A 19685-nucleotide genomic window follows, 5' to 3' on the forward strand; every position below is an offset into this window, starting at 1 on the left:
CAGGAGACAAGATTGAGTGGCCTAGCTACTTGGTTAAATTTAGCAAGACTTAAGGATTAGATTTGATTTGAATGTGAGACCAATGCCTTATAGAGTCAACTTCTTGCTTATTATCAATTAGATACCAAATAACCAAATGGACAATTGCTGCTTAAATGCTTCACTAACTTATATGCTATGAAAGTCCTAAGACCTAGGTGTGATGCAAGAATCTTGATTAGTTTTAATTATATGCCTATTCTAAGTATAACCTTGCCCTTAACTATTTTGAAGCTATTCTCTGAAGTAGGTTGTGGGAAAGAGGCCAACAGGAAGCAAGCAATGGCTTGATTAATGATACCTTCAAGCAAGCTCTAACCACCCAATGCCTCTGGCACTGCAAAAACTATGGCTCTGACGACCGCAAGGTCACCGTGTTAACCACTAAAGAGTTTCTAAGCCCCTCAAGCTTGATGAGAAATGTGGCTCTGAAAAGTCTATCAACCAAGCTTATTCTTGGAGGTAAGTTATTAATGAAACTAGACTTAGAATGCTTGTGCAAGGTATATGGGTGATCTCTTAGGTTAAGATTGTTTAATGTTTAAGTGCTTTAGTTATGATTAGTTTTTATAACAAGAGTACTTAACAACAAATGGAGAGACAATCTTGACACCAAGAATGTGCCAAATTATCAAGTGCCAATACTAAACAATATATTTCTTCGGCCCAAGTGCTTAAGATAAAGTTATTATCCACAAAATGCTTAACCATTGTAAATGATAGCAAAATGACAATTACTTGAGACAATTTGAAATCTTCCAAGATATTTAAACAAAGTAAATGCCAATGGTGTTGATTTGGGGTAGCATCGGATGTGCTCTAGCCACGAAAATTGGTGGAGAGGCTAAAGCATGTGAGATCTCCAATACCTAGAAAGGGTTTCGGCAGATTCTAAATAGTTTGGGAGATATTAAAATAATTAATATTTTTAATGAAGTCCCTAAGTCTAAACTTAGAGAAAATAAAATATTAATGTGAAGTAATATAAAATTGTGTTAGAATGGTCCAAAAGTCATGGATCAAGCCAGATCTAATCTTAGCCGTCGATGAGGGACTTAATCTTGGTCGTTGATTTGTCAACAAGAAAAGTATAAGAGGAGTTTTGAGGGTCACTTGGAGAATACACCAGAGTGATCAGTCATTCTATTCTCTAGAGCGGGGTTTGCTAATAGAAATAGAATCAATGATCAGTTGCAGCAGGGGCAGTGAGTGCGAGGCAGAGAGGCAGGGACAGTGCTGAGAGACCAGCGCAGAAGCAGAGACATGCAGACACAGAACCAGAGGGAGCCACGCAGAGGCAACGGAGACTACGCAGAACCAGAAGGGCCTACGTCATCCATGCAGAGGCTACAGGAGTGACGCAAAGAGCCAAAGAGGCTGTGCAGAGCCTCAGTAGGCTGACGCAGAGGCCAGCAGGGCTGACGCTAGGCTTCAGATTGTGCTGGAGAGGGGTTTCGTGGAGCAGGCTTTCTGAATACTTGTTTCCGAAGAGGGGTATTACTGTCGGGTTAGCCATTTTGGCACCCAGTGTACTCAGAAAAGAGCTGCTTAATAATAAAACCCTTAAATAGCTGCATCGGTTTTCCAGCGTTGGGTTTTTCCAGGGACATTAGTCCAAAAATAACGGTGTCATTTGTGTGCTTGTTTCTGTTTCCTTCAATTGATGATCTATAACATGTTGAGCATGCACTAGTATTTATTTTCAGTATTTACATGGTAAATAACTTGTTAATTAAAAGAACAAGTAGGTAGGAATAAATCAATAAAGTGCATGGAGGGTTTCTAACTGGTAGACTTAGAAACTTCAACATGGTATCAGAGCGTGGTTGCAGATCACAGCAGAACTGAGGACATCAGCAAAGCAGAGAAGCAGCAGCAGAAAATAGTTGTCCCGAGTGACAGAAGTTTTTCCTAGCAGCAAGGAAGGAGTAACACAGTGCTTGCGTCATCAAGTTCGAGCCAAGAAGAGGCTGCACGGAGGTTGCAGGAGGCAAGGACAGGCTCATGCAGAGGCCAGGAGAGCTGACGCAGTTGGCTGAGAGAGCTAGTTTGCCAGTGTCGGGACTGCGCAGAGCCTAGGAGCTCTCACCTTCAGGTTGCTAGGGTTTAGGAGGCTGTGGGTAAGTTGCAGAGTGGAGCTGGTGGGGTACTGTAGTCAAAACAATACCTAACAGGGCAAGGCCAAGGAGGAGGGAGTTGCTACCGAGGGTTTCTAGCCGAGAAATCCGGATCAGTGGTGCAATTACATAGACGATCAAAGTAGGGGTCATCTCGACATCGGCAGAAGGGTTTCCAGGAGGGAAATCAAGGCTCAAAGGGAGTCACATCGAGAACTTCCATAAGGGAAGTAGAAGAGAAACATGGCACTACACGGAGTAAGAGACCAGGATAGATTGGACGGAGCCTCAAACATCGCAGTCTGGAAGGCCAGAATCTTATCCGTACTTGACAGAAATCGTGTCAAGCACTTCGCCTTGAGGACAATAGCGATTCCAGGTGACCCAACTGATAACAGCAAGTATGAGGAGGCAATGGCGAGGGCCAAGAGCATCATCCTTGACGGGATCAAGGACCATGTAGTACCACACATTGCCGAGACAGAAACGGCAAATGAGATGTGGGAGGCCCTAAAGAAATTGTACTAGCATACTTCTGTGCAGAGAAGGATGTTACTAGAAAATCAGTTGCGGTCATACCAGATGAAGAAGGGAGAACTGATCGACACCTTCCTCGGTCAACTGAATGAGATCCGGGATCAGTTGGCTTCCATAGGGCCCACGTCGGATCAGGAATTGATGGTGAGAACAGCCCTGAACGCAGTCTCAGAAGACTAGGAGGTATTTGTCCAGAGTATACTGGGAAGAGCGACCCTTCCATGGTGGGAGGAAATGTGGGCGGCTCTTCGCCAAGAAGAAATCAGAAGGCTAAGCAAGACAGGAAGCAGCGGCAAGAGGATCAGAGTCAAGCAGGAGGAGGAGGACGTTGCCCTAGCATCTGAGGGAAAGTAAGAGAAACGGAAGAAGAAGGACCTCTCCAAGATCAAATGCTTCCACTGTGGGGAGCTGGGTCATTATGCGACCTAGTGTCCAAGGAAGAAGAGTAAGGGAGAGGCCTCTGAGACCAAGGCAGTGCTAGCAAGGTTAGAGAAGGAAGTGGAGACAGACGATGATTGTGCCATGAGTGCACACATGCCACTTGAGTGGAAGTGGGGAGACATTGAGCTGTAGTCTAACGAACTACAGGCGATGAGGGGCAGGATCCTCAAGGTACCCAGCCTCTTGGATTATACCTTGTTATAGGAGCCCCGAAGAGGAGTAGTAGGACTAGCGGATGTGGGTAGAGATGGATGCGGATGAAGCGGCAGAGAGAGCTACAGTGTAAAATTCCCGAGACATTGCGAGGCTAGCACGCTGCAATAGTGCGAGAGGCACGGGAGTGTTGCACCAGTGCAGGATGGCATAGAGAGGTGTGCAACGGTGCGAGATGCAAGGAGTTGTTGCAGCAGTGCAGAGATCAGAGAGGGAGCAGTTGTCAGCGGCAGAGGGAGCTTCAGCATCAAGAGTACTCTAGCCTAACAGAGAGGTCAGGGTTGGGAGATTAGTTACATCTCAGTAATTGAGTTGCAGTGCAGCGGTTAGCAGTGGTAGTACTATGGGTAGCACGATGCAGCATGATGAGAGGAGATGCAGTGCAGATGCAGCAGTGGCAGTAGCAGGGCCATGGGCAGCAGCATGGATGCAAAGGGAGTTGTCGTACAGATGCAGCAATAGCAGTGGCAGAGCTATGTGCAGCAGTATAGGATGCAACAGTGCAGAGGATGATGGGCAACAAGCCTAATATCAGCATAGGGACTGATGCTAGATGATCAAGGTGATACTCAATAAGGAGTATTGTCAAAGCATAGTCCTCGCTAAGAGGGATTGTTGATTTGGGGTAGCATTAGATGTCCTCTAGCCACAAAAATTGTTGGAGCGGCTAAGGCACATGAGATCTCCAATACCCAAAAAGGGTTTGGGAAGATTCTAAACAGTTTGGAAGATATTAAAATAATTATATTTTTAATGAAGTCCCTAAGTCTAAACTTAGGGAAAATAAAATATTAATGTGAATTAATATAAAATTGTGTTAGAATGGTCCAAAAGTCATGGATCAAGCCAGACCTAATGTTAGCCATCGATTAGGAACTTAATCTTGGTCGTTGATTTGTCAATGAGAAAAGTATAAGAGGAGGCTTGAGGGTCACTTGGAGAATACACCAGAGTGATCAGTCATTCTATTCTCTAGAGCGGGGTTTGCTAAGAGAGATAGAATCAGTGATCAGTTGCAGCAAGGGGCAGTGAATACAAGGCAGAGAGGCAGGGACAGTGCCGAGAGACCAGCGCAGAAGTAGAGAGAGGTAGATGTAGAGCCAGAGGGAGCCACGCAAAGACTGCGCAGAGCCAGAAGGGCCTGCGTCATCCACACAGAGGCTACAGGAGTGGCGCAGAAAGCCAGAGAGGCTATGCAAAGGGTTTCAAGCTGACGCAAAGGCCAGCAGGGCTGACACTGGGCTTCAAATTGTGCTGGAGAGGGGTTTCGTGGAGTAGGCTTTCCAAATCCCTGTTTCCGAAGAGAGGTATTGCTGCCAGATTCTTTTATCTCTATCGGGTTAGCCAGTTTGACACCCAGCGTACTCAGAAAAGAGCTGCTTAATAATAAAACCCTCAAATAGCTGCACCAGTATTCCCGCATTGGGTTTTTCTGGGGACATTAGTCCAAAAATAACGGTGTCATTTGTGTGCTTGTTTCTATTTCCTTTAGTTGATGATCTGTAACATGTTGAGCATGCACTTGTATTTATTTTCAGTATTTATATGGTAAATAACTCGTTAATTAACAGAACAAGTAGGTAGGAATAAATCAGTGAAGTGCATGGAGGGTTTCTAACTGGTAGACTTAGAAACTTCAACAAATGGTGATCTTATACCAATATTACTTAATGCCAACAATCAAGAGATGCTCGATTAGATTAGAAACAAGGACACAAAATTTCAATACCAATGTGTACTTATCATTCATAAATGGATATCATTATTAAAGCAAGAATGATCATATGAGGGCACCATTTGCCAGTTAGATTGCCACTTAAGAGAAACAAAATACTTCAATGCTAACTCAAAGACTTCAAGTAAATAACACTTTAACGTCAATATGAGACTACCATTCACAATGATATTTGATTCTTAATTTAGTGCTTATATGAGTGAGTTTAGTGCAAAGAGATATTTTTTAGAGCTTACACAAGACAAGCAAATGTTAGCTTCCAATATTCAACAATCCTTCGTCAGAATAGTATTTAAAACAATGAGAGCACTTGTGTAACTTGCATTCCAATTAAATGAGCAATCATTAACCCTTTAGGACAGCAGTAAGATTATGTGTGACAGCAGTAGATAACTTATGAAAACAGTGAGCTACTAGTATGTCAAAATGTGCCAAAATACTTCTAGATGCAAAACCAAACTTGCCAATATGAAATTGTGAGTTGACTAGGCTTCTTATGATGTAGTTTTCAGTATTATATCAGATCTAATCACAGTTGTTATGTAGAGATATCAGTCATGAAAACTTGAAGATTTATGCTAAAAGATTAATGCCCAAGTTGCTTAAATGATTTGACAATTTACCAATCAACTTTATGCCTCTTAAACGTGTTTATGAGTGATATATCAGATCTGATTACTCCCATTACAGTCAGCACTAGACCATAAAACAAGTCAAATGATGGATGTCCAACTTAAGCAATTTAGTCCTTCGGATGTTAGATAATTTATGAACTTATATTAGGCCAATTAAAATGAGATTTTGCCACTTTTATGAAGTAATTGTGACTGCTGTAGGAAAACAGAGATGAGAGGATAAGGGTTAGAGGTCAAACCAAAGGCCCTAGGCCTTGAAGGATCTTGCCAAATCTTGATGACAACGCCTTTTGATCTAGCTACTTCAACTTCAAAATGATTGAGAGCGGATCCCAGGAATGCTTCTTTGATTGGATCTTGATCTTGAAGTGCTTTACTTGGATGAATAAACTTCAAGCTACCTTGATTCGTAGATCTCTTCAACTTGAGTAGATGTAGGGTCTTTGAGGTCTCTTGAGATGACTTGAGGATTCCAGACTTCTTGTTGGTGTAGACTTTCTTTGATCTAGGGTTATGTTGCTTCCTTTGTAGATCTTGACTTCAGGATGATCTTTGCTTTGATGCCTTCCTCGAGATTTGAACCTGGAGTGACCCTTGATAAAATGACCTTCCTTGACTTCATCACCTTAGCTCCGATACCATGTTGAGAAATCTAGGGCATCAAAATTAAGTGATTTCTCTTCTATTAATAACTGCTTGTGAACGTTTTTTTACTTGTTAGATTAGGATCTTCTTTCACTTATGTTAGTATAGTGTTTTTCTTCATCAAACAGCTACCAATGCATAAACCATCGAGAGACAAGAGACACAAAACATAGGCTATCATCCAGGGCCAAAACCTCTCCCACTTGAGAGGAAAACCCGAACAAATTCTTCTTCTTATAGAGACTTCAATTGACGAATACCAAGATCAAGACCCTTGACCTGTTTGCCACTCCAAGACCAAGACACCAAGATCCTTCTTCGTTGCTTCTCTTTCTTGCACAAGTTAACGCAATTCAAACTTCTCCTTCTTCTGCACTTCTCGGCTACCCTGAAACTTCGACCTCTTTTCCACATATCTACAATTCATACTGCTGTGATTCAACACGTGTGAGGAGTAGGAACAAGATTGGAGGTATTTCCTTCCTTCGCTATATTTGGAGGCTTCTCTAGATAAACTCAGCTAGCAATAGGATTGATGTGGAGACCCTTTTCTTGTACAGTGGATGTACCCGCTGCAGAAACCCTAGTTTCTACCACATGTGTGAAGGTGTTTACCCAAGAAATAGTCCCAAATGAGCTCGAAGTAAAAGCACATGATTACAAAATGGTTAAAGTACTTGCCAATTGGATGACCCAAGAGATAGGAAGGACATTACTGGAGAGGCTTTGATTGGAGTAACATGTACGTGATATCCCATACTTACCACTTTCCGTCGTTCTTGGTTTTTGGTCACCTTCTACTTTAAGAATCTATCATTACCATTAAATGCATAGCAATAGTATTACCTCGGGCTTGAATATTCGACTGCCCCACTCTAAAATTATTGCTTTTTTAGAAACGAATTTGCATTTGGAATATCCTTGGTCGCATTGTGCGGAACTAGCCGGTTTGGTGAAAAAATGCCAGTTCGGTACATAACAACCTTTTTCAATTCCAAGCCTCTAACCAGACCAGTTTGGGGTCAAATCAGTCCCACTCACTGATTCCACCAGTTCTAGTTCAATTCCAATAACATTGGTCTCAATGTCTGAAATGTGTGAAATAGAAAGTCTAGGAAGGTATAATGGCCTTGTATTCAAATCAAAAGGGAATCTTTAGAACATGAATTGCCATTGCATTTAGAGAAGAAAGAAAAGTTTTGAATCTTATTAAAGACACTTATAGTTTGAACTTTGAAGTTTCTCTAAAAGATGCTATAAGGTTTTGGTCAAACATTCTGTGAAGTTTAGGTATGTTCTATGCTTAGAGCAATTTCTTTCAATTTTCATAGTTAGCTCACATCAACATTAAAGCAAATTGCAGATGGAACATAAACATAAATCGCAGGAGACAAGCCAAGACAAGAGGACACAAGATGTCGTGCTAGCCAGGGACAAACCCCAATGTGGGGAACCCTTGATCAATTCTTCTTATATGTTCTTCAATAGTTCAGCAGAGAGAGAGAGAGAGAAAGTACATTTACAACAGAAGTCAACACTTTGACTTATCTAGATAAGAGCATAGATCATCTCTAAGAAGATGATACATGAGATCAGTTGAAGACATGCTGCTTCAACTAATTCTCCAAGGTGACTCCTTCACCTAACATTGTGCTGCATGCTACACCCATCATCACAACACTGGACCTTATGACCACGTTGTACACATCATACTGCTGCACCTTATGTTGCATTGTTGTCCCAGTGTTTAGCACTGTTGTACCTTGTGCCACTGCTGCAAAATGCTGTCACCCATGTGCTTGCTGCACCATTGTTGCTTTGTGTACTTGCTGCACCAAGTACCATATTGTTGTCCCATGCATCTTGGCAGTACTATGTCACCTTGCCGTCCCATGCATCTTGGCAGCATTATGTCACCTTGCTATTCCCTGCATCTTGGCAGCATTATGTCTTGTTGTCCCATGCATCTTGGCAGCGTTATGTCTCCTTGCTGTCCCATGCATATTGGCAGCGTTATGTCTTGCTGTCCCATGCATCTTGGCAGCATTATGTCTTGTTGTCCCTTGCACCATACTATTATGTACAGCCACCAATTTGGCTCCCACAGACTACCCAACAATCTGGTCCAAACTGATCCTCAACACCTACAAGAAATGTCATAGACAACATACCTTAGCTTACTGTTTTGAGGTTTGATTTGTTTGCTGCAACCTAGGTCTAGTTAGGGCATATCACAGTGCCTTTGTCAGCCTTCTTTTTCGCCCAGATTTGCTCCAAGGTGATGCGGCTGCCCTTCCTTGTGGGGATGAGACCCTTCACAATAATCCTGGGCGGTTCTAGCCTTTACAAGGTCCACGGCCTACCCTCACAGCAAGCTTCCATAGATTTGCAGCAAACTGGTTAAGGGTTTTCCTGTCCTCTAAACAGTTGATGCGGCTGCCCTTCCTTGCAATAATTTGGTCACCTGAGATGGCCTAAGACAGCCCTTCAAACCTTCGCTAGAATGCTGCCTTAGTTGCGGCTAAAACAGAGAATGTTTAGGGTGGCTAAACAACGTTTAGGGCAGCTTTGATCTGGACAGCATATAGCCTTGTGTCCACCATAAGAGTTGCCCTCCATGTAAGCTACCACATCAGGACGTAGAGCCTTCTCTTCATTGCCTGCATCTAAATCTAGGGCATGCCTTCTCTATGACAGCGTTGAGCTAGGGCATCCTCTCCTTAGGGCTGCATAGATTCTTAGGATCTCTTCTTCCCACCAAACACCCAAAGACAAGTGGAGAGGAAGAGAACACAGGAAGTGTGTGTAAAAAATGACCCTCAAGTCATCTCCTTTTATACTAAAACGTTGAGCACATGTGGGGTTTATCTGGTTGTTGGCCGACCTTGACAAATTGTCTTATAACACAAATAAATTCATAACTTCATGAATACTCATCGGAATCGGATGATCTTTAGAACAATCCTGCGCCTCTCGATGAGAGGGATCCAAGAAAAATATCAGCTGCCATAAATAAGATGACCCACATGGAGTTTGGCCCTAGTTGCCAATTTTAACACTCCCTCTCAACTAGGGAGAACTCCATCCGCTGATCCATATGTCTGACTGTACTATCTCTGCCATCAGTGCCCTACACTGCTCTGCCCTGCTCTACTCTGCTGAACCATGAAGAAGAAGAATTGATTGAGAATGTCTCATACCATTCTCTACTGACCCGAAGTTAGTTTTATTGATCCCAGATCAATATCACAAGAGAGTGTCTCAAACCACTTATACTAATCCTAGATCAGTTTCATTGATCCCAGATCAATGGAGGTCATCCTAGCATAGGGAGTGCGGTAGATACAATGATGCGTCCATCAATAGTACTACTATGGTCCCTAACCCCATTTCCCTGCTCATTGATCAGATGAGAGGTACTTCCCATGAGTCCCAGACTGCATGGGTAGGATGCCTCGACAGGAGAACTAATCATCCTGTCCACAGGAGAACAAATGACCCTGTCCAACAGTCGCCACAGGAGAACTAATCATCCTATCCCATAGTCGCCACAAGAGAACTAATCATCCTGGCCCACAGGAGAACTAACCATTCTGTCCCGCAGTCGCCACAGGAGAACTAATCATCCTGTCCCACAGTCGCCACAGGGTGTCACAGGGGAAGGTTGAACCTTTCACCCTATAGATAGTGCACCACTAGGGGAGGGTGAGTTGCCCTGTGGTCGCATGTCGCTCCAAGAAGTACCCTGCACCCCCCTGGAGCTCCCAGAGCTCAATCATACATCATGCAGGTGCCTTATAAGAAGGTCTCTCAATGACTCCAAGTCGTTCGAGAAAGTCACAAATTTGACCTTTCCCCGGGGCTTTGACAGAGTGTCTGCGACCTGTACATTAGTCTCAATGCGATGGACCTCCTTGCTCATCGACATACCATATCCCAGATAAGGTAATATCTGATGTCTATATGCTGGAGCAATTATAGAATACGAGATTCCTCAATAATTGAATCCCCCCCTAGTTGACACAGAGAATTACAGTGGTATCCATCATGTGTACAAATAGCTCACTGAAGCGCTTCCACAACCAGGCAGCTTCACACGAGATCATACTCGTAGCTATCTATTCGGTCTCAGTAGTGCTTATAGCAACCGACTTCTGCTTCCTACTTATCCATGATATCGAAGCAAAATCAAAAGAGAACCAACACTTAGAAGTGCTCTTGCGATCCTCCACATTGCATGCCCAGTCAGCATTCGAATAATCATGCAGTGTCACATTTCCGATAGTGTATCTCAATTCATGATAGATTGTGCCCCGAAGATAACTTAAAAGATTCTTGGCACCAATCCAATGAGGCTCAACTATATATGAGCTCATCATGCTAACTGCAAAACATATGTCCGGACAGAAGTTCACCAAGAACATCAACGCAAATGAGTTTATGAAACTCAGAGGCATTTCCCAAATCTGGCCCGACATCACTACCATATAACTTTTGAAGGTCAAGATCCTCGAGGTAGTCACAGGCTTGCAGTTTATCATTCCACATCCGGAATCCAACTCCCTCTTACTTCTGCAAATGAGAGGGTCTGCACCTGTCAAAAATAGGTCGTCCTTATAAGGTGCCGGTATGAGAGGTCTATCATCCACAACCTTTGGGTAATGGTTTGGATCAGTTTCACTCCTAGTGAATCTCAGCTTCATCAGATAGCTAGCAATCCTCTCATACTACGCCCGGGGTGTTTTGCTTCAAGCCATAGCGGGCTTTCTTCCACCTCTATACATGAGATTCCCAATCATGAATCTCAAACTCCTCGAGTTGTTCCAAACCTGTGGACCTGCTGCATGAGGGGAATGGTCCCCTTGTAAGATTTTCCTTCGGTACATCTCAGACATGTACCTTCATGCTCTTCTTGAATTCAGGCATCCCTGTCATCATCTGACTCACATCGGGTAGGGCCCCATAGGTAGACCTCCGGTGTTATAGATGCGATATGTCAATTGACATGATCCCCAATGGACCATCCTGCAACTTGATACAAATTGCCAACCTTAAACCCATGAGAAAAAACATCTTTGAAAATTCTATTTTTAAACATGTACCTTTCCATCGATGAATGCCACCCTGAAACCTTTGACTTTCATTTCCGAGATGGACACCAGGTTCTTCTTGTGATTAGGTACATAAAAGAGATTCTTGTAAATGAATAGAGTTACCCTCATTCAATTGAGGGGTAACATTCCCTACACCCTTTCCGGGATAGGTGGCATCGACTCCAAGTATAATCCCACAGTTGTTTCCGTCTCTACCAAATTCGAGAGAGCACCCTTCTATCTGATGAGGTGCCTTGAATCACTATGATAAATAAGCCAGATTCCCAAAGAATCTGAAGGAGAGGACCAATACAAGATAATGCTTCTTTATCTTATCAGAAACAACATTTGATTCTTCATACCTGGGGTTCCTTTCTTTCTCAGAAGAGTCAGTCGTTTCCTTGATGACCTACATTACTTGTCAATCCTCTAATCATTGAAGATGTCCCTGGAATGATTGTTATCATCATCTAGTGATGTGTCCCTACCTCAGACACTTCTTCGCATAATGGCCAAACTTATTACAACTAAGGCATCTGCCTTTCCTTCCACCCTTAGATCCAGACTTCCCATTGAAGTGATCTTTAGGTAGGCCATCAGAAACTTCTATTGTGCCATTCTAATAATATTCTTTTCTTCGACTTCACCCTTGGTGAATTTGAAGAGGGATGAGGAATTTATTGATCCTTTTGTCCTTTGCCAACTGTCTTCGGTGATTGCTCTTTCAGTCTTGCTTGGGCATTGTCTTCACCTTACCTCTGATACCATGTGAAGTTTAGGTATGTTCTATGCTTACAGCAATTTATTTCAATTTTCATAGTTAGCTCACATTAGCATTAAAGTAAATTGCAGATAGAACATAAACATAAATCGCAGGAGACAAGCCAAGACAAGAGGACACAAGATGTGGCCCTAGCCAGGGACAAACCCCAATGTGGGGAAACCCTTAATCAATTCTTTTTATATGTTCTTCAATAGTTCATTTACATTTACAACAGAAGTCAACACTTTGACTTATCTAGATAAGAGCAGAGATCATCTCTAAGAAGATGATACATGAGTTCAGTTGAAGAAATGCTACTTCAACTAATTCTCCAAGGTGACTCCTTCACCTATCATTGTGCTGCATGTTGCACCCATCATCACAATGCTGGACCTTATGACCATGCTGTACACATCATACTGTTGCACCTTATGCTGCATTGTTGTCCCAGTGTTTAGCACTGTTGTACCTTGTGCCACTGTTGCACCATGTTGTCACCCATGTGCTTGCTGCACCATTGTTGCTTCGTGTACTTGCTGCACCAAGTACCATACTATTGTCCCATGCATCTTGGCAGCATTATGTCACCTTGTTGTCCCATGCATCTTGGCAGCATTATGTTATCTTGTAGTCCCATGCATCTTTGCAGCATTATGTCATCTTGCTATCCCATGCATCTTGGCAGCATTATGTCTCCTTGTTGTCCCATGCATATTGGCAGCATTATGTCTTGTTGTCCCATGCATCTTGGCAGCATTATGTCACCTTGTTGTCCCATGCATCTCGGCAGCATTATGTCACCTTGTTGTCCCATGCATCTCGACAGCATTATGTCATCTTGCAGTCCCATGCATCTTGGCAGCATTATGTCATCTTGCAGTCCTATGGATCTTGGCAACATTATGTCATCTTGCTATCCCTTGCATCTTGGCAGCATTATGTCTCCTTGTTGTCCCATGCATATTGGCAGCATTATGTCTTGTTGTCCCATGCATCTTGGCAGCATTATGTCACCTTGTTGTCCCATGCATCTTGGCAGCACAAAGTTCCTTCTACAGATTAATTACTCCAAAAGACTTGGAATGTCAAGATATCCATTTAGGATATAAATATTATATTAAATAAAATGAATAAGAATGAATGATATAAATTACAATGAGAACGAGAGGCTTGCTTATATACTAAGCAAGTGTCTCTTCATGAAGAGTCATGTCTTATTAGACATGCCTCTTCAGCGTAATTACTAGCTTAACTAATTATTATTTTGATTTATCGTTATTATTTATATTTATATTATTTATATATATTTATTCGTTACATTGCCTCCTTCCTCAAAGAGCTTTGTCCTCAAATCTTGTCGATGAAAAAGGCTTGATCTCTTTTTCGGCTTCGAAAGTCTTTCTGTCTTGGAACAGTCATCTTCGTTGATACAAGTTGATATGATCTTCTAAGTGACAAACAAAATTGTCGCACCAAGAAGGGATCAGACCATCCGAGATTAATCTTTTGTATAGCATTCTGATCACTAGAATTTTGTAACGACTTGTCCTCGTTGCACTGGGTTGAGGTTACATTACTCTTTTCTGGAACATTAGTTTGTTGTTTTGGTTCTGACTGGTTCAAATATGTAGCATGGTTGATTCCTCTGTTCTCATGATTCGGATGCCGATATGGAACCTTTTTTGTTTGATTTTTCCTTACTGGGCATGTGCCAATTTTTATATTTTCTTCTGGCAAAAATGTTGTTGAGTTGGTTATGAAACATTCACTAGGGATGTTCATTGTTTGAACTACAACGTCCAAGTGCGTGTTTTCTTCAACTTGCTTGTCTTCTTCCTGAGTTGTGACATTCACTGAATCGATATTTGTTGTTTTGTCATCAACTTGAATTCCTACATTTGATGCTTCCTTCTTGATAAGTTGTTGTACCTAGCTTTCTAATGACTTCTTATCCTTCTTAAGTTTCTTAATTTGCGTCAGCAATTTTTCACTATGGTTTTTAAGTCGAGAAACTTCTTCATTTTTGTCAACAGTGATTTTATTAATTTCGTTTTGCATATTTTGTAATACTTTTTTACCTTCTTGAGAAATTACTTTTGAAATATCTGAGATATCTTCTGGCGTTACTGAGTTTGGTTCCAGTGTAAAATCTTGGAGCGTTATTTTCTTCTTCTTGTAAGAAAATGTCAAAAACTTTTTTTTTGTATTTAGAATAAAGGAACCTAGAGTTTCCATCCATGGTGATCCCAAAACAATGTCACTATCATTAGAATATAAGGTTTTCACGGTGAATTGTGAGGTAAAAGTGTAATCTCCAATACTTAGGTGTAGATTGCTTATGTCATATTGTTTATCATATTCGCCAAGAGTATTCTTTTCAACTATATTTGATTCAGGAATCACCAATTGGTTAGCACATTTAAGACTAACATAATTACTTTTTTCAGCAGGACTGATAGTGATTATGATGTCTCTTCCTGCGAGGGATCCTTTGATTTTAAATAATGTATCAACACTTTTACTAAAGGTTTTAGGAAACCTTTCATTACTAGTCTCCATTTTACTCTTTAAATATTAAATACCTTTTTAAATCACTCTTTTTTTTTCTTTTTCTTTTTTTAATTTTATATATTCTCTTAATCTATAAAATATATTCCACTTCTCTCTTATAAAAATCTAAGATATATATCAAATATTCTCTTCTTCTTCTTCTTCTTCTTTTCACTTTTTTAATAAAATTTTTTATATAATAATAACTTTTTTTATATATAAAAATAAATTATATATATTATATAATTTTAATTTCTATATATTATAAAATTATAATTATATAAAATTTATATATACTTTTTTGAGACCCACTTTTCCTTTTATATGTAACTATATAAGACTTATATAGTATCATTTTTTATAATTATAATAATATTTTTTTTTCTTAAGAGAATTTGGATGAAACGTGACTCTTGGTACGGTCACAATCTTTAGATTTGAATGATTAAAATTATTTAGATCACACCTTTTTTTTCCAATGTTATCAAAATATCTTTTACTTTTAAAATGCCATGGGCAATTACCAGGGTTGTTTCTAAAACCACAGGCTTCTCCACATAAAAAGTTTTAAATAGCATTTCGTATGAGATTTTGTATCCCTTTTGTTTTTTATTTTACTTTTAAAATACCATGGGCTATTACCATGGGTTGTTTTTAAAAACCTCCTATAAAAAGTAATATTTACCTTTCACGTAAGAGCTTTTGTATCCCTATTTTTTCTTTAACTTTTAAAATACCATGGGCTATTACCATGGGTTGTTTTTAAAACCTCCTGTAAAAATGTTCTCCACGTAAAAAGTTTTAAGTTTTTTCTTTTACTTTTTTTCTTCTTCTTCTTTTTTTATTTTATTTACTTATATTTTTTTTAAATAGTAGCAAATGGCCAAAGACCTAAAAAATGGAGAATCTCCAAATGTGTGGTGAAATGCTTCAATTATGACAGCAACAAGGTTGATGATAAGTTGATAGCCAAAGGCCTCGTGATCAGCCAAACGTGGCTCTGATACCAAATAAAGCAAACAAAGTTCCTTCTACAGATTAATTACTCCAAAAGACTTGGAATGTCAAGATATCCATTTAGGATATAAAATTTAAATATTATATTAAATAAAATGAATAAGAATGAATGATATTAATTACAATGAAAACGAGAGGCTTGCTTATATGCTAAGCAAGTGTCTCTTCATGAAGAGTCATGTCTTATTAGACATGCCTCTTCAGCGTAATTACTAGCTTAACTAATTATTATTTTTTATTTATCTTTATTATTTATATTTATATTATTTATATATATTTTATTCGTTACACATTATGTCTTGCTGTCCCTTACACCATACTATTATGTACAGCCACCAATTTGGCTCCCACAGACTGCCCAACAATCTGGTCCAAACTGATCCTCCATACCTACAAGAAATGTCATAGACAACATACCTTAGCTCACTATTTTGAGGTCTGATTTGTTTGCTGCAACTGAGGGCATATCACAGTGCCTTTGCCAGCCTTCTTTTCTGCCCAGATTTGCTCCAAGGTGATGTGGCTGCCCTTCCTTGTGGGGATGAGACCCTTCACAATATTCCTGGGCGGTTCTAGCCTTTACAAGGTCCACGGCCTGCCCTCACAGCAAGCTTCCATAGATTTACAGCAAACTGGTTAAGAGTTTGCCCGTCCTCTAAACAGTTGATGCAGCTGCCCTTCCTTGCAATAATTCTGTCCCCTGAGATGGCCTAAGACAGCCCTTCAAACGTTCGCTGGAATGCTGCCTTAGCTGTGGTTAAAACAGAGAATGTTTAGGGTGGCAGAACAACATTTAGGGCAGCTTTGATCTGGACAGCATATAGCCTTGTGTCCACCATAAGAGTTTCCCTCCATGTAAGCTACCACATCAGGGCATAGAGCCTTCTCTTCATTGCCTAGATCTAGATCTAGGGCATGCCTTCTCTATGACAGCGTTGAGCTAGGGCATCCTCTCCTTAGGGCTGCATAGATTCTTAGGATCTCTTCCTCCCACCAAAAAGCCAAAGACAAGTGGAGAGGAAGAGAACACAAGAAGTGTGTGTGAGAAATGACTCTCAAATCATCTCCTTTTATACTAAAACGTTGAGCACATGTGGGGTTTATTTGGTTGCTGGGCGACCTTGATGAATTGTCTTATAACACAAATAAATTCATAACTTCATGAATACTTATCGGAATTGGATAATCTTTAGATCAATCCTACACCTCTCGATGAGAGGGATCCAGGAAAAATATCAGCTGCCATAAATAAGATGACCCACATGGAGTTTGGCCCTAGTTGCCAATTTTAAAACATTCTAACAAAAAGCTCACTAAAAGATGTATTTTTTTTCCAATTTCAACCTTGATTTCTGTGCTTTTTAATAGAAATGCTCCTATGTGCTTGCTTCCTAATAGTCAAAAATATTGTTGGTATTGTTTTTTGTCAACGTCATAAACATAACTCCACTTCATTATTTATTTATTTTTATTATATAATGTATTATTCTAAATTAAACAAATTTTGTATTTATGTTCTAATTTTTAGGCCATAATTTTTATTTATTTATTCGAACTGTATAGTTTTCGTAAGGTTAATAGAGTTTATAACACATCAATGCATTGTAGTCATTTGGACATAGAGAATGGCCTACCTTTTAATTGTTTCTTGGAAGCTTTTATAGAAACTGGTATGTTTTACCTATAAAAGTATATCTGTTAGGAGAAAATATTATCATTTTAACAAACTTGATCAATGGTCTTGTCTGTGGAGCTTGAAGGATTTGTTCTTAAATTAAGTCAAAAACAGAATCTGTAGTAAAAGAAAATAAAAAATTCTCATGATAAAATGGAAAATCATACCAAAGTGAGAAAAGTAGTTGAGCTTCAAAATATTACATTCTTTCAAATGTGGAGCTAGTATTTAATTTTTAAACTGTGCATCACATTATTGATCAATCTGAAAAGGTTAATTTGCTTTATTGTGTTGTAGGCTTGTGCTGCTATGGAGCAGAAGGAATTGCTTGAAGAGCTTGCAGCTTCAATGAATATGTCAACAATTTGAGTTTGGCATAGTATCCCAAATCCCTGCGGTGATATAATATCTATATCTTGAAGTTCAAAAGAAGCCTTGTATGACTTATCAAGGATTGTCAACCTTTTCATGGAATTGTATAGTTCGGAAAATATAGGTTTTACATGTAAATATTTAGCAGCAGCAAATTCTTGTATTGTAGTTTTGAGAGAATTCCAACAATTTTAGTTGAACTCGCTCATTGCTTTCTCAATGTATTATTTAAATGCAAGGATGTTTCCACTTATTTAGTTGATTTGAAGCTTCTTTCTAATTATTTTTCATCTTCGGTCCTGAAAGAGAGGAAGAGACTGTTAGTGATGACATGCAACTTTTTTATGTTAAACAAAATTCAGAAGGAAATTGAGCGCCCAGATTTCAATTTTTTGTAAAGCCGGATTGAGCTATTCATTGATGCTGCATGTTGCTAGAATAATTTGCAACGAACTATATATGTGAGAAATGGGTCTGATTGTATGGGATATTATCAACCTTCCCTCATTGTTCCTTAGTAACCCTGTCAAAAATCTGCAATACAATTTATTGGGCATGCCAGTGCTTAGACAGGAAGTGTTGCTTGAAATTTGTAGCTATGGTCACATTTTATATGTTATTTATATGTAATGATCTAGAAATTTTAAAAGCTTGTAAGTATATGGAATTTGCGCATTCCAAAAATCCAAATGGAGCATTTTTATTTTCGTTAGACATTATTTCACTCTCGGGTTGCATCTCATCGAGACACCATAACTAAATCAGATTGTTGCATCAGTTTCCTTTTATTTGTGGCAGAGTTTCATCTGATTAGTATAGACAATAGATTTTTCATTTGCCCAAGTTGATATGACTTTTGATATGCTTTTTACAACTTCACTATATGATATAATTATCTTTTACAAATTGAAATAATTTCATTTCCAAACATCATGGACAACAAAATATGACTAGTCGTTGTTTGGGTTGTGGGCAAGTGGTAGGTTGGTAGAGGCTTACCACAACTAACCAAAGTTCGATTCTCAGTGCATTCATTAGATCTATACTTCAGAATTCTGAAAGCAACACTAAGTGGAGAATATTGGATAATTACAATTGCTCCTTATTGAAATTGCTGAGCTTTATTACCATTGGGTTGTTGTTTCAATGGTAATGCAAGGGTGGTTATTTTCTCCCCACAAATGTTAATATTCCTCAAAGACATGTTTTAGCCCTCGTGCATTGTCTAACTCATGCAAATGGGTGTTGCATGTGGTGGGAGCTAGGTCCAAGCGTCAGGCAAATTGGCAGAATAAATCACCCCGTCTGCAGCTTCTTAGCTGAAGATATCTTTCAAGAGTATTGTAAGTGGAGTACAATACCAGAACTAAATCAGATTGTTGCATCGGTTTCCTTTCATTTATGGAAGAGTTGCATCTGATTGGCATAAGCGATAGATTTTTCATTTGCCCAAGTTGATATGACTTTTGACATGCCTTTCACATCTTCATTATGTGATATAAGTATCATTTACAAATTGATAGAATCTCATTTCCTAACATCAAAGACAACAAAGAATGACTAGTGGTGGTTTCGGTTGCGGACAAGTAGTAGGTTGATAGAGGCTTATCACAACTAACCAGAGTTTGATTCTCGGTGCAGTCATTATAGCTATACTTGAAAATTCTCAAATCGACACTAAGCGGAGAATATTGGATAATTACAAAGCAGTTGTCTATAACGCGACTTTTTGAAAGCCTTTCCGGTGGGTTTTTCCGGTCGAAATCCGGTAGGAATTTATTGGAATCGCAAGTTTGATAGCTAGTTTCTGCACAATGAAAGCGTCCCATGGGTTTTCCAGGGTGCTGAATCCA

The 19685-nt window shown here is 39.8% G+C and overlaps 1 protein-coding gene across 2 annotated transcripts in view; it reads left to right on the forward strand.

The window, feature by feature from the left end:
- The window catches only part of LOC149200370 (peptide chain release factor APG3, chloroplastic-like), a 388882-nt gene extending 370767 nt beyond the window's left edge, over positions 1–18115 (forward strand). For both annotated transcript variants that reach the window (XM_089402693.1, XM_089402692.1), the window contains one exon: positions 17758–18115. In XM_089402693.1, the coding sequence (XP_089258819.1) occupies positions 17758–17829 (72 nt within the window). In that variant the 3' untranslated portion in view covers positions 17830–18115. The remainder of the gene's footprint in view (positions 1–17757) is intronic.
- The last annotated feature ends 1570 nt before the right edge of the window (positions 18116–19685 follow it).

The sequence above is a fragment of the Pinus tabuliformis genome, chromosome 2_1 (assembly GCF_031772625.1).
Source record: "Pinus tabuliformis cultivar Carrire ecotype Pingquan chromosome 2_1, CPIR1, whole genome shotgun sequence".
Lineage (NCBI taxonomy): Eukaryota > Viridiplantae > Streptophyta > Pinopsida > Pinales > Pinaceae > Pinus > Pinus tabuliformis.